Raw genomic sequence first — 13022 nt, forward strand, 5'->3', positions numbered from 1 at the left:
TTTCCATTACGTAGTATATAAAACTCCTGGAAAAGAATGTACTTCTGACTGGCAGACAGTTCTCTGAAACCCAGTATGGCTTTGTCTCCTACTTCATTGCTAGTTGTAAAGACACTTACGCTATCAGCTTTGTTGTTGAAACTGACAGAGTAGGGTCTAGTTTGCTGGTCCACGGCCATATTGACTATTTCGTGCTGACAGTTCAGTAGAACACAGGAAGCATATGTTTAGTAGCACAGCCCTACTTTTTGCTAGTTCTTATAGTAATTCTGTGAGACTGTGTAAATGCACGTTAACATATTTTTAGTCCAGAAAGTGTTACAGGTCAGAGAGGAAATATATCAGCAGTGTTCACTTCACTGGATTAATTTGTTAACTGTATATCTGCTAACTATAGAAATGAAATAATAATTGTTCATAATAATTTTCACTCTAGGCTATCTTCATGCTACTGTGAGTTCAATGTTCTGACTATGTGTTATCAAGTCAGCTTCTATTCTGGAAGATTATTTTTTTTTTCCTATTTATATCTTCACTATATGTTTGTGCATGGTAAGAGGTCCCTGTTTCTTTCCTTTGACTGTAAGCATCTATCTTTATAAATTTACTTTTTTTAAAAAAAAAATTTTGAGTAAGGTTTAAATGTCCTTATTTTCTAAAACAAATACACCTTTCAAAGAGTCAATGAAATATTTTAACACGCATTCAAGCTTATAGACCATGTAGGGTCAGAAGGCCTTTTCCTTGCCTTCACAAAACTTTTGTTTACATTGTTTTTGCAAGTGTTCAAAAACTGTGTTGCAGCTGGGACAAAATGTATCTTCAGCATAGTGTCAATTTCCTATCCCCCTGCTTTGTCTGCAGTACTAGCTAAGAAACAATTCCAGGAGTGCTTGAAAGTCATAACTTAGACAAACACTCGTGTCTTCCTAGAAGCATCTGAGGGTCATTTAAGAGATGAGAAATCCCTAAGATCTCAAAATTTTAGTATTATGAAGGTATTTGTCTCCTTAACCTTTGAGTGTGAGATCTAACTCATTTGTCTCTTACACTAAACCTGCTTCTAGTACTTAAAAATGTATCACACAAAAGATAGGCTTATCCTGCAATTCAGGCACTCCATTTACTGCTAGACACAATGAGTGTGTCAATGGAAAAAAGAAATCACAAAACATCATCTTTGAATGCGTGTCACCATGCAATGTCCCTGTGTCTGGTTTCTTGGGAAATGTAAGTAGTGGTCTTCAGGAAAGCAACTGAAGTATTTCCTAGAGCATGTAGCATAGTTTTACGTGGAAGCTCAGCTTTGGTAAATTGTTTGCAGTGGAGTTAGTTGTTTTTACTGCTATGTCGATCTTCAGTATGAAAAATTAAAAAGATTTAAACCATGGCTACTATTTTCCAAAGAAGTTTAAAATCATAATCTTAAGGATTAGCAATATTCTTAATAGAATTATGTGAACCTAGTGTAATTTGCAGCTTCTAATGGTCATAATACTCATAGACAGCTAGGCCTAAGAGTAGGTTCTGATGTAAATTGCTCTGCAGTGTCTGATCAGTGGTAAACTAGCTTGTTGCACCAATGTATGATCAAGTGGGATCAAACAAACCTCAGATCAAACAAACACTAGAAATTCTGGAAACCACTTCCAGACTGATCTGAATGAAAGATGCCGTGGAATTGTTTTGATAGAAATCAGAAATCTGGCAAAGGTGCTGGTTGCCTCTTAGGTGCTAGCTGCCTAAAACTGTACAAGTTAATTGTAGTTAACATTTTGTAGAACAAAGAATAACTGCATTAGCAGAACTGTACAGTTCTGTGAATTGATAATACTTGTATATTTTGCTTTTGTATAAACATCATGCAAAAATATATTGAGTCTTAGGAATTCTTTGAGAGCTGGGGAAGTATTGCATCCAGTTTACAAGCAATGAAACAGGCAAATTAGAGTTCAGTCATTAGGAGAACCATAGCCATCTTCTCTAAAGTACAGAAAATTTGGAAGTTTTATCCAGTTTTTCACTTTTCAGTTATCAAGAAAAACCCACTCTACTCTTAACAAAAGTACATTCTTCCAGTCTAGTTAAAGCATACAATAACTAGTAAAAGAACCACAGTTCAAGTTTCAAGTTTATCTCTGTCCTTTTACCATTTACCATATACCAAATTCTAACATAGAATACTGACTCAAAAGCAGTTACAGTTTTCAAGGCGTATGCATACGCACAGAAGGCAGCTTTGGTCATTTACGTTTTTCTGTTAGGTTTGCCTGAGCAGTCATTTGTTTTAATCTCATGCTCCACAAACTTGCAGGGTTCCACCCCGCACCACTGAAGCCTAGGCTGAATGTTGAGGTCTCCAGTCCCCCCAAAGTAGTTAAAAATTTGTTCATGGTATTGTTCTGTGTTAAAATGTTGTTGATCATTGTGTGTTAAGTAATCTGGGTACAACTTGGTCAAATACAGTGCAGAAACTTTAGTATTGCTTGGCAACAGAAACTATGTTAATGATTAATTAATGACATTGTGGGAACAGAAGAGTCATTACCGCTCTGTAGAATGCATGACATTGTGGGAACAGAAGAGTAGTTACTGCTCTGGAGAATACTAAGTGCTGTTCAGCTAACTATTAAAGTTAATTGTGATTGTGCCAAAACGAAAATAGATTTCTTTTGTAACTTGATGTCTGTGGAAAAAGTTTTCCCAAAGAAAAGAAACTTTAGATATCTTTATATATATATACACTAAAAGTTCTATTTAGCTAATTTGACTCCAGTCTTTTCAATATAATTTTCCAAAGTCAAGAAACAAGTTTTGTTTTTGTTTTTTTTTTAAAAAGAACAGAACTCAGGCTTCTTGCTTTATAAAGCAATCTCCCATTTACTTATAGTTACTAAAGGGATATGACAGAAAATTCTACCTTCATGCCTCTAAATATGACTTCAGAAAAAAAAAACCCCAAACTATTGTTTAGCAATGCAAAAAAACTTACACAGCAATAGAAAATAATTCATTCTTCTGAGAATGTAGTATGACTTTAATTCTTTCTTCTCCTCAATCTGTGTATGAAGTTAAAGCAAGCAGTCAGTCACTTGTTCTTCAGGCTTCCGCATTTTACTTTGTTATTTGGTTTGGTTTGTGTGTGCTTTAGTGTGAAGTCTTTCAGTGTTTTGCTGCATTATCACCAAGTGTGAAGACGTACTTTTGCATTGCTTTTTTAAAAGTCTGAAAAAGAAAGGGCTTCCCTTAGGCTGTTACATAGTTCAGTACATCTTTCTTTTATGCAGGACAGTCTGGAGATTAAAAGCTCAAATATCTTTTTAAACATGATACCACTTTTTTTCCCCATATTACCGAGGTAAGAAGGTGCAAATGCAACTGGCAAAAGGCAAAGATAAGAGAGAGCTACAGTTGGGACATATTAAGATTACACTTGCATTGGAGATGACTTTAGGGACACTGCAGTTTTAATACTCAAATGTATATAGAGGTCATGTTAAACAAAATTCAGTGCCTTGTGCCACCTATGTTGTGATGAAAGATCATTTAGAGGTATGCCATAATATTCTTCTTTCAAAATACAAAATATGGAACCTCTCTGACAGAGAACCAGTGTGAGATGCCAAAAGCTTCTTTTCTTTTTTAACCTTTACATTTTTTTAAAAGAATACTCACATTGGGTATGAGTGAGATTGACGTTAAACATAACTGGTTCTCCTGGAGGAAAGAAGACAATCTCCACTATGTAGTGTTACTCTTTTAAAAGTATACTTTAAAAAAAAAAAAGAGTACTTGTTTAGGTTGAATATCATAGAAAATGATCAGATACCTTTGTTAGTGATGTTAAGAAATGCCCTGCAGCAATACTTAGGAGGCATAATACTCTTGTTCAGTGCTAGACCAAGTGATACAGTGGGGCCAACAAAGCTTACATTTAAACACATGTAAAAATGTTTCTCAGATGAAAATTTGCCATACTGCCCCTAGCTTGAATCAGCAATTGGGCAGTTTCTTCTGTATGCAGATATTTGATAGTGCTACCTGGGATTAGGTATGTTTTAAATTTAGAGTGAAGCTGCGGGTTGTTTTTTTTTTTTTAACTGGTTCTTTTGGTCCATGGTGAACAAGAGATGTTTCAGTTTAAGGGTGATCTGTTGTGGTTTAACCCCCAGCCATCAGCCATCACACAGCTGCTTGTTTACACACACCCCTCCACCCGCCCCCTCAGTGGAATGGGGGAGAGAACTGGAAGGGTAAAAGTGAGAAAATATGTGAGTTGAGTTGAAGACAGTTTAATAAGTTTAAAAAAACCCACAAACCCAACAACCAAAAAAACCCAAACAAAACCAAGAAAAACATGTGATGTGAAAAACTCTAATCACCCATCACAAGTCAACTGATGGCCATCCAGTCCCTGAGCAAAGGCAGCCCTGGCAAACTTCCACCCAGTTTCTGTTGCTGAGCCCAGTATGGAGAGGTATGGAATATCCCTTTGGTCAGTTGGAGTCAGCTGCCCTGCCTGTATCGCCTCCTAGCTTCTTGTCCACCTGTAGCCTACTCACTGGTGGGGCTGTGTGAGAAGGCATGCCCCAGCTGCTGGGTTAGAAACTAGTTTTCCGGAGAGTCTGTAAACACTGGTTCCAGAAACATACCTGCAAGTTAGAGAAAAGACTAGGAAGCTTAGGTATATAAGGGAGGGAAACCTGAAACAGTCAGATATACTAGAGCAGGAGTAGAGCTGGAGTGTGCATCAGTAATGAAAATCAAGGCTCAGAACTGGGATCTAAGTGATCTGCAACATCTTCAAGTCCCTGGGAGGAAAGCAGCTTGGTCTGTGCTAGTCTGTTAAAATTTGAACCTTTCTGCTTCCATGGACTGGCGACTGGCTGCCCCAGGATCAATCATGCAGTTAGAAGCTTATTATAGCACACTGCAGTTGTGGGATGGGTAAGTGCTAAGCATGCATCTGGGTTCAGTGGTCAAATAATGATACTGGCTTCAGAAGTTCTTGATTTTGTTCTGGGAGTCTCCGTTGTCCTGACCATCAGTGCTTATGCCAGGACAGTTGTGTTGTCAGGCATTACACCTGAATTATTCAAGAGCTGCCTGCAGCTCAGAAGCTGCATGTGGCTCTGGTATCATGGTTTAGACCTTTGAAAAAAGTCTTGAACGCACAAATTATGTTTTGCAGGCTTTAGAGAAAAAGACTATTTGGTTAAAAAGTTCTCATCTAAATTTGCTAAAATCAGTATTTTAAATATGCTGTAGAATAATGTATGGGGTATATGTTAACTTGTTCTGTGTACTTGATCTGAATTTCCAAGGCTAATGGAATGCTTTCCACCCACATTTCATTTGGTTTCTCTCAAAGTACATTTTAATTTCTCAAAATCATCCCATTTCCCCTTGACAAGAGCTTTTATCTTGTTTTCATTTCAAAGAATTACCCACCCAGAGCTCTTTTTGCAAGATGTAGCTTTCCAAAAGCTGTTTCTGAGAAAGGGTAATGGCTTTCCCTTGAGGTTTTTTACCCCTAATGTTCCTTACCCTCACAAAGAACAGTCTTATTATCCTTTTTGGAAGCATATTTGACTCACTTGTGTCTTGGATATATTTGTATTGTTAATGAGTATTTGGAGAAGCAGCAGTGCCCCCCTGCCCCTACTCCTGTAGAGAGTTTGAAGGGAGAAGTAGACTTGAAGAAACGTCAAGTTTATAGGGTTTCTTCCAACTTCTGTATTTACTTGGCTTCTTTAGAGTTGTGTTGGTGCAGGATTGATCACATAGCATGATGCTTTCCTCTCTGGAAAAATACTGATTTGTTCTCATTTTAATTTTGGAGATTTTCCTCCTAAGACCAATTACTTGTATAAATGAATTTCTGTATGACTCAATGGTTGCAAGCAAGCATGTATGGACAATAAGCCAATTAAAAAAAAAAAAAAAAGACAGAAAGAAAAGCTTTAGCTCAATTCCCTAAGTGTTTTGGTGCTGTCTGCTAAACATTCTTGTTGCATGAGGGGGAACACCACCATCCTGTCTAGAATTAAAGGTAAGGGGGAGAGCTCAAGACTCCACCTGCTTTCTGCTGCAGCTAAATTAAAACAATCATTCTTTTACCTAATTAGTACATCATCTTTGTAAGGATGTTGAATGGTGTTACTTCTGAAAGATATTAAGCACTTAAAGTAATGATCTGAAACAGAAATGCTCATTAAGGAAACGTACAAAGTTCTACGCTTAGGGTAACAGGTTGTAAAACCAGTATGGTAAAGTCCTTGATACACAGCATTTCCACAGAGAAGAATCTTAATGTGAAGATGGATTTTAAAATGGCAAATGGTTTGATGTAGCACTGCAGAAACTTCAAGGAGATGAGTATATGCATGCATGTGTGTGTGTGTCTTTTTTTAAGTATATATACATATTATTTAAGTACACTTGCATGTATAAAAATGCATATGTATATAAAGGTATTATGTACAGGGTATTAAAAATAATCTAACTCTGATGCTAAGACCTCCTCTGGAGTACTACATTCAGGTTTGCTTCATAAATGTGGAAGCTGCAAAGGGTTCAGAAAAGGATTCAGTGTTGACCAGAGATCTAGAAACATATTGATAAGAGAATGTTTTTTCTGTCTGCTGGGGGCCAGGCAAAACAGGCTTAAGCTGTCCAAGTTGCCTGAAGTCTTTGATTAGACAGTAAGGAGAACGCTGTAATGACAGAGATGCTCAAGTACTAGAACAAGTCACCTACAGAGGCTGTGAAATCCTCATCACTGTAGAATTTTAACAACAAATTAAACTGGCTGTGAAGCATACTGGCTCTGAAGCATACCTGCTTTGAGAAAGCTGATTCTGCTCTGGGGCAAGGCAATAGAGTCCACTAGCTCCTAGCCCTGATTTCTGCCATCAACTGAGCTTTCAGGTGTCATTAAAAAATAAAGGCTATTTCCAACTCAGTAAGTGAACGCCCTAGTTTAAGTTGAATTTGATTGCTGACCCTCAATGATGGTGTCATAACTGATGAGCAGGTGTCATAATTTATGAATCTGATTCTGACCAAGTGTGATCAATTTAATGAAGAGAGTTAAATGACTACCTCTCTGTTACAGGGTACCAAATTCCAATGCGGCAATAATAAGCCTATAGTAGGAAGACTACTATGTGTTGCATAAGTTTTAAGCTGAAGGGGAACAGAGTGTTTCCTGTTTGTGAAAGTATGTTCCAGGAAGTATCTGTGAAATACTCATGAAATATTTCATTCAATTTTGATTGCTTCTGGCCATTCTACAGTTATTGTTAGTACTGCACTTCGCACGTGGGGCAGAGACATTGACTTATGGCTGTTTCTGTTCAGTCACTAAACCCTACCGTGTACTCCCACATGTACCTCCATATTTCATACATGTATCTGTGTTTTATGAAAGTCTTTGAGATCTCAAGAATATCAGTTACCCTGATTTTCAAATCCCATGCTGCTTTAGTGATCTTTGCCGAGATTTATAACACCATCCCCACACCATCCTCTTTAAGCCACCAGAAAGAAACTTTGTAGAAATCTTGAAGAATTCTATGTAGCTTATCAGTATAGCAACCCACAAGTTTCAGCTTTGTACTTAGTAAGACCACCTGCCAATTTCTGATGCTTCCTTGCATTGCATTGTTTTTTTGTGCTTCTTTTTGATAACCACTGGAACACTTCAGGGAGTTTACAAGATGTTCTTAGTAGCTTAGTCACTGATCACGTGATGTCCGTGCTCTGTGATTCACTTCTGATTCATTTCAAGTTGTGCACTAGGTGATAGAGTTGGAACCTGCTTATGAAATAAAAACAATGCTTATAAAATAAAGGCCTTTTAGACCTAGAAAAGCTAACTTTTCATTCTTGCAAAATTCAGATCAGTTAAGACATCTTTGGTATTCTTCCAGTTGCCTTACCAATGCACCCGAGTAGGAAAGTCTCAGTACAACAATCTTGTCTATTGAATGTACTCTTTCTACTAAGTATATTTACCACAGGCTTCATGGCCATCAGTACCTGGTGAAAAGCAGGCAGTTTGCTCTTGAAGCCTTGCTTATTGGCTTTTGAGTAGTTTGATTCTTTCAACTATTCTAGGAACAAGTGATACTTCAGTTGTTTCTACATTACGAATTACAGGGTGCCACAAATTGGATTGAGCAATAGAGTGACTGATGGGCCTAGGTTAGGATGTTCTTTCCCCTGTGTGTTGAGGGTCACATATGCAATGGAACTTTTGTAATTGTAGTTTTTAGTGTAACTATCTAGATAATAAAATATTTATCCCTAAATGTCTGCATTTCTAAATACTGGAAAAGTATATTCAACCCCTGCTTCCTTGTTTGTTTCAGAGAATATATATTAAAACATCTTAGTACAATAAGGGCATATACAGGAGGATAAGCTTGTAACCATAACCTGTGGGTTATTTGTATTTTGCTGCAGTGAAACAAAGCAGAGGCTTATGCATTTTTTTGCAGCTTGCTTTAAATTGACTAACTGAAACACACCCTTTCCACTTTATTTAGTATTCACTTAGTGGTTTTTGCTCAGCAGAGTGTGTGGTTAGAAACAGGTATATGAACGGAAATGAAAATGAGTCTCAAAGTTTTAAAACAAGCTGCTGGAGGTTCAAGAGAATGCTGCAGAGGCATTCAGAGACACTCTTGCAACACTGTCAGGAAAGCCCTCTTACTGGCTCCGCCGTTTGCACAAAGATAGTTTACCATAACTTTTGTTACTTCCTTATACATGACTACGTTTGGCAGGTTAGCTTTCTGAAAAGATGTGACCTGGTGGTCAGAGATGTGAAAGACCCAATGACAGTTCTGAAACCAAACCTGAGCTGGAGTCTCTTCTCACCTAAGGCCCCTTTTTACCTGTTTAACACCATGGATTTTTTATGAATTGCAAATTTGTGAAATACAAATAGACGAGGGGTCAGAATCAGTATTTTTCTTTTTAGTAACGTTTGCTGTATCATGGTGTATGCACTTGAAAAGTACTTCATTTTAAAACTGGGCAGGAAGACGACATTAAATGTTTGATACTGCATGTGTTTGTAAAATTGTGTGCTGCTGCAATTCCATGCAGGCTTGCTGCTCAGTGCTGAAGTGTACTGGGGACCTTAAGGTGTTTTTGCTGCAGAGGGTTTATTTTGGTCTTTAAGCTATCACAAATACAATGCTTTTTTTGTGGATATGAGCCTTTTAGTTGGGCAAGATAATGGATAGCACAAAACTGAGTACTACTTTGATGCGTGCAAAATAATTGCATGTCATCGTAATGAAGTCTATCTGTCTCTGTTGTGGGATAATGAGGTCTGGATGTTGTGAAGCATAAATGCACTTTTATTATGCAAAAAAATACCATAAATGTGTTGACCTAATCACTAATAGTAAGGAGAGCATACTGTTTTTCTCTACAACTTTGTAAAATGGAAAAGAGACTTTCTAGAGGACAGGTATTCAATCTGGAACCTGGTGCCAAATGGTACCTGTGTTGTGTCATCGCAGAGGAGTTTGGAATGTACAGAGGAGAAACTGCTAGGAGAGTTATTTGCTGTCTTTGACAGCTGGAGATATCTATACTGAGCACTTCTGAAAAGCTGGTGATTTAATTACAGCTATATATACTTAATAGTATGTGTGCATGTAACCATTTGGCTTCCAAGTTAAGCATATGTTGAACTTTTCTGGTTAAACAAGAGCTGTTGGATGGAGGCTCTGGCAGAAAGCCAAGTGTTGTAAAATGGATGAGAATTGATACAGGTGTCTGTATGCAAGGCCTAAAACAGTTTTACTCTTCCTGAAGACACGGAAGAGTACAAAATGCCAAATACTAAAGGCACGAATAAGTATTGATCCCTGTTGGCCCAGCTTTTCTCTGCAAATTTCCCACTTCTCTGGCTGGATGCTTTGCTGTTTTGCCCTCAGTGCACCTGCTGTGATACCTAGGCAGTTTACATCCCAGAAAGATTATTTAGGTAACGAATGAAATTATGTGAGAACATGAACAAGGAATGCATAAACTTTGATTCATGCTATAAAACTGAGAACCTGTAGTAAGTCAAAAGGCAGATCAAGAACTTTTAGTTACATGGGGTCTATACTGCTCCCATTTATGGGGCTGTAGAATGGGCAGACTTTCCCCCTGCCCATATTGCTGTAGGTAGAATTACTACTTACCTTCTGTAGTTAAACTTAAATTGTAGGTACGGAAAATGGTCCCTCATGTTCCGTGTTGAAGATTGCCAGATGCAGAAAGTTCTTATTCTGGGTTTGACAGTGCTGAGTGGCTTGCTGCATGTTCAGATAGGTCTGGCAGAATTTACTGATCAGGACTTCTCTGCTTGCCTTGCCTGAGAGGCTGGCTGTAGTAGGATATTTCAATACTATTTATTGTATTGAGTTTCCTCCAAACTGACTGTGCTTTTGCTAGAAGAATGAAGTTACCCACACCAGATATGTGATACCCTGCACATACTCTGCTTTCAGGGCTTCAAACAGTCAGCTGAAACAATAGCTTCACTTGTAAACTACAGATCTAGGCCATTCTGAGTCACCTTCCTACTAAATGACATCTACTCTGCAGGCTGTCAGCTTAAACTAAATTCGATGGAAAGATAGGAATCTCAAAGAATTGCTTGTGTAGAAGAGTGACGTCCAGATCAGTGCTCACATTGGTGTAGGGGCAGCTGTGTGAGCCCAGCATTGGTTTGGTTTGATCTGCTGTCTGGCCAGTCAGCCTGCATTCAGCCACAGCATGTATTGCTTTGCGTAGCTGATCGCTTTAAGCGTCAGTAAGGAGTTGTGGCATTGTTGTTGGGAAGAGAAAGAAAAGACTTTCAGGGGAGAGTATAGTAATTAAGGGCATGAATAGGACTATCATGGGGGTGAAGAATACAGAAGATAGATCTAGAGGAAATCAAGTTTTACTCATTCTACCAAAGATCCAATGTATTGTTCAAAAGGAACCACCTAGGCTCTGGGTTTCTTTCTTCACATTTGGTACCTTGCTGTAGAAAAGCATGGAAACTTTTGCTCAATGGCTAACATCAATTATCTTGTTTTGTAAGTCATCTAAGTTTAATGTACGTTTTTGGCTTTGTGCAATTTAAAAATGGGGGTTTTTTTTCCCTCTAGTAATAGATGCCATTTCATACGCTGCAAATCTGCTGTTTCACTTACCTCTTCCATTTTTTCCTTATTGCACATTGCTTCTGTATATTGTTCTAGTTACTACTATTTTAAGTGATAACTATATTTATCCTCAGAGAGGACAGTGTATTTAAAATTATTCAAAAAGGTGAATTTTCTTTTGTGTTTGAAAGGGTGTCTAATTCCAATTCAAGCTACTTAGGTTCTCGCAGCATGCTGTAGAAAAACATAATCTGTTAATACTTAGACACACTTTCACTACTGTGTTACAGAAATGGAAACTTTGAAACGTTCTGCTACATTTGATGTCCTTGATCTTTTCTGAATATGGAAAAAAACCTCACAAGACCCAGAAGATAGATGTAGTCTAAGAACAGTCTTCAAGTGAAATCTTTGTAATGCGTAGTTCAAGAAAATGTGTTAGGACATTTAGGTCCGCCACTGGGAGTCTGCACAGATTAATCTCAGGACTTCTGCAGACATTGTAGCTCCTTCCATGCACATCTAGGTGTAGATCCTAATCTGTGCATGTACTTTGGTGTTATGCGTGTCAGCAGTACAAAAAGCCTCTCGAACACTTAAGAATATTGCCATTCTGTTTGATAAGTTCAGTCATGCCACTGACTGACTCTATGGGTCAGTAACTGAATTCTTTTTCTCTGCAATTCGTTAATTTGTTTCAAAGGTTATGCTTATCTGCCTAAAGCTAAGCATTTAAGTGCATTGCTGTATCATGTATAATTGCCTGCATATTTTGAATACTTTTGAGACAGCTACTGTTTTGCTTGCCTTTTTGTGGGTTTTGTTTTGGGAGGTGGGGTGGGTAAGAGTCTTCAAAATCCTGGTAGTAAAATACAGTTCTTATATAGCTCTCATAAGAAAAATGATGCGCTCCTAAGTTAGTAAGTTACTGCTGTCTTTGAAATAGCGTAAGTGAGCAGGCCTGGTTAGTATTCTGAAAAAGCCTCTTGCAAGTTGTTTACCAAGGTATACCAAGATTTCAATATGAGTACTCCTTTTTTTCAGATTTAGAAGGAAATGCATGTCAGAACAATCAGCTGCTAAAGATAATTCTGGCCATGCATCAACTTATCATCTCTTCTGCAGACATGCTCCAGAAACTCATTGATCTATATCCTTTGTAATATTCAGCTGCTGTTAAGGTAATATTAGATAGCTTTACAACTTTGAAATGGGTAAGTAGAGAATATTTAATCTATGGGTGTATTACTGTTCCACTGATTAAACAATATACTTGTTCTATACAGTTTTTGGTTGTATCGTGCGGTTTTGTTTGGTTTAGGGTTGAGGTTTTTTGTTTTTTTGGTTTAGCTTATCATCCACAGAGAAAGTGATGAAACTCCAATTTAACGTAAGATTAAATGACCCTCCATTGGCTGTGGAGGGAATATCTAGCAGGTGTTAGATAAATGTATTTCCTCAGTTAGGTACTGGGAACCTGGGCCTACGTTTCAGATTTCTTTCTTTCTGTCCTCCGTACAAGCAGCAGAGCAAAGAACAAAAGTGCAATTTTTGAAAATATTCTGATTGTATCATCTAGAAAGGAAATTTTCAGCAGATATGATTTCTAACTCACATACTCAACATTCCAATGCACTGAAATAAATCATAAGCTTTTCCTTCCTATTTGTTCCTGTTTCGAGGTGACTGCCTGGACTCATACATGTGTGTTTCCGGCTCATTAGATTTTTCACTACAAAGCTACTAGGTCATATTGGCAATATCAGCCTTTCTTAGGAATTTTCGATTGTGGAATATGTTACCTGAGTTCTTAGCTTTATGGAATGTTTACTCCTAATTAGATGAGAGCAGTACAGG

At 37.8% G+C, this 13022-nt stretch overlaps 1 protein-coding gene across 2 annotated transcripts in view; it reads left to right on the forward strand.

Moving 5' to 3' along the window:
- RASGRP1 (RAS guanyl releasing protein 1) overlaps window positions 1-13022 on the forward strand; it is a 42593-nt gene that overhangs the window by 6317 nt on the left and 23254 nt on the right. For both annotated transcript variants that reach the window (XM_055715113.1, XM_027812480.2), the window contains exon 3: window positions 12210-12315. In XM_055715113.1, the coding sequence (XP_055571088.1) occupies window positions 12210-12315 (106 nt within the window). The remainder of the gene's footprint in view (window positions 1-12209; window positions 12316-13022) is intronic.

This window comes from Falco cherrug, chromosome 7 (genome assembly GCF_023634085.1).
Source record: "Falco cherrug isolate bFalChe1 chromosome 7, bFalChe1.pri, whole genome shotgun sequence".
Lineage (NCBI taxonomy): Eukaryota > Metazoa > Chordata > Aves > Falconiformes > Falconidae > Falco > Falco cherrug.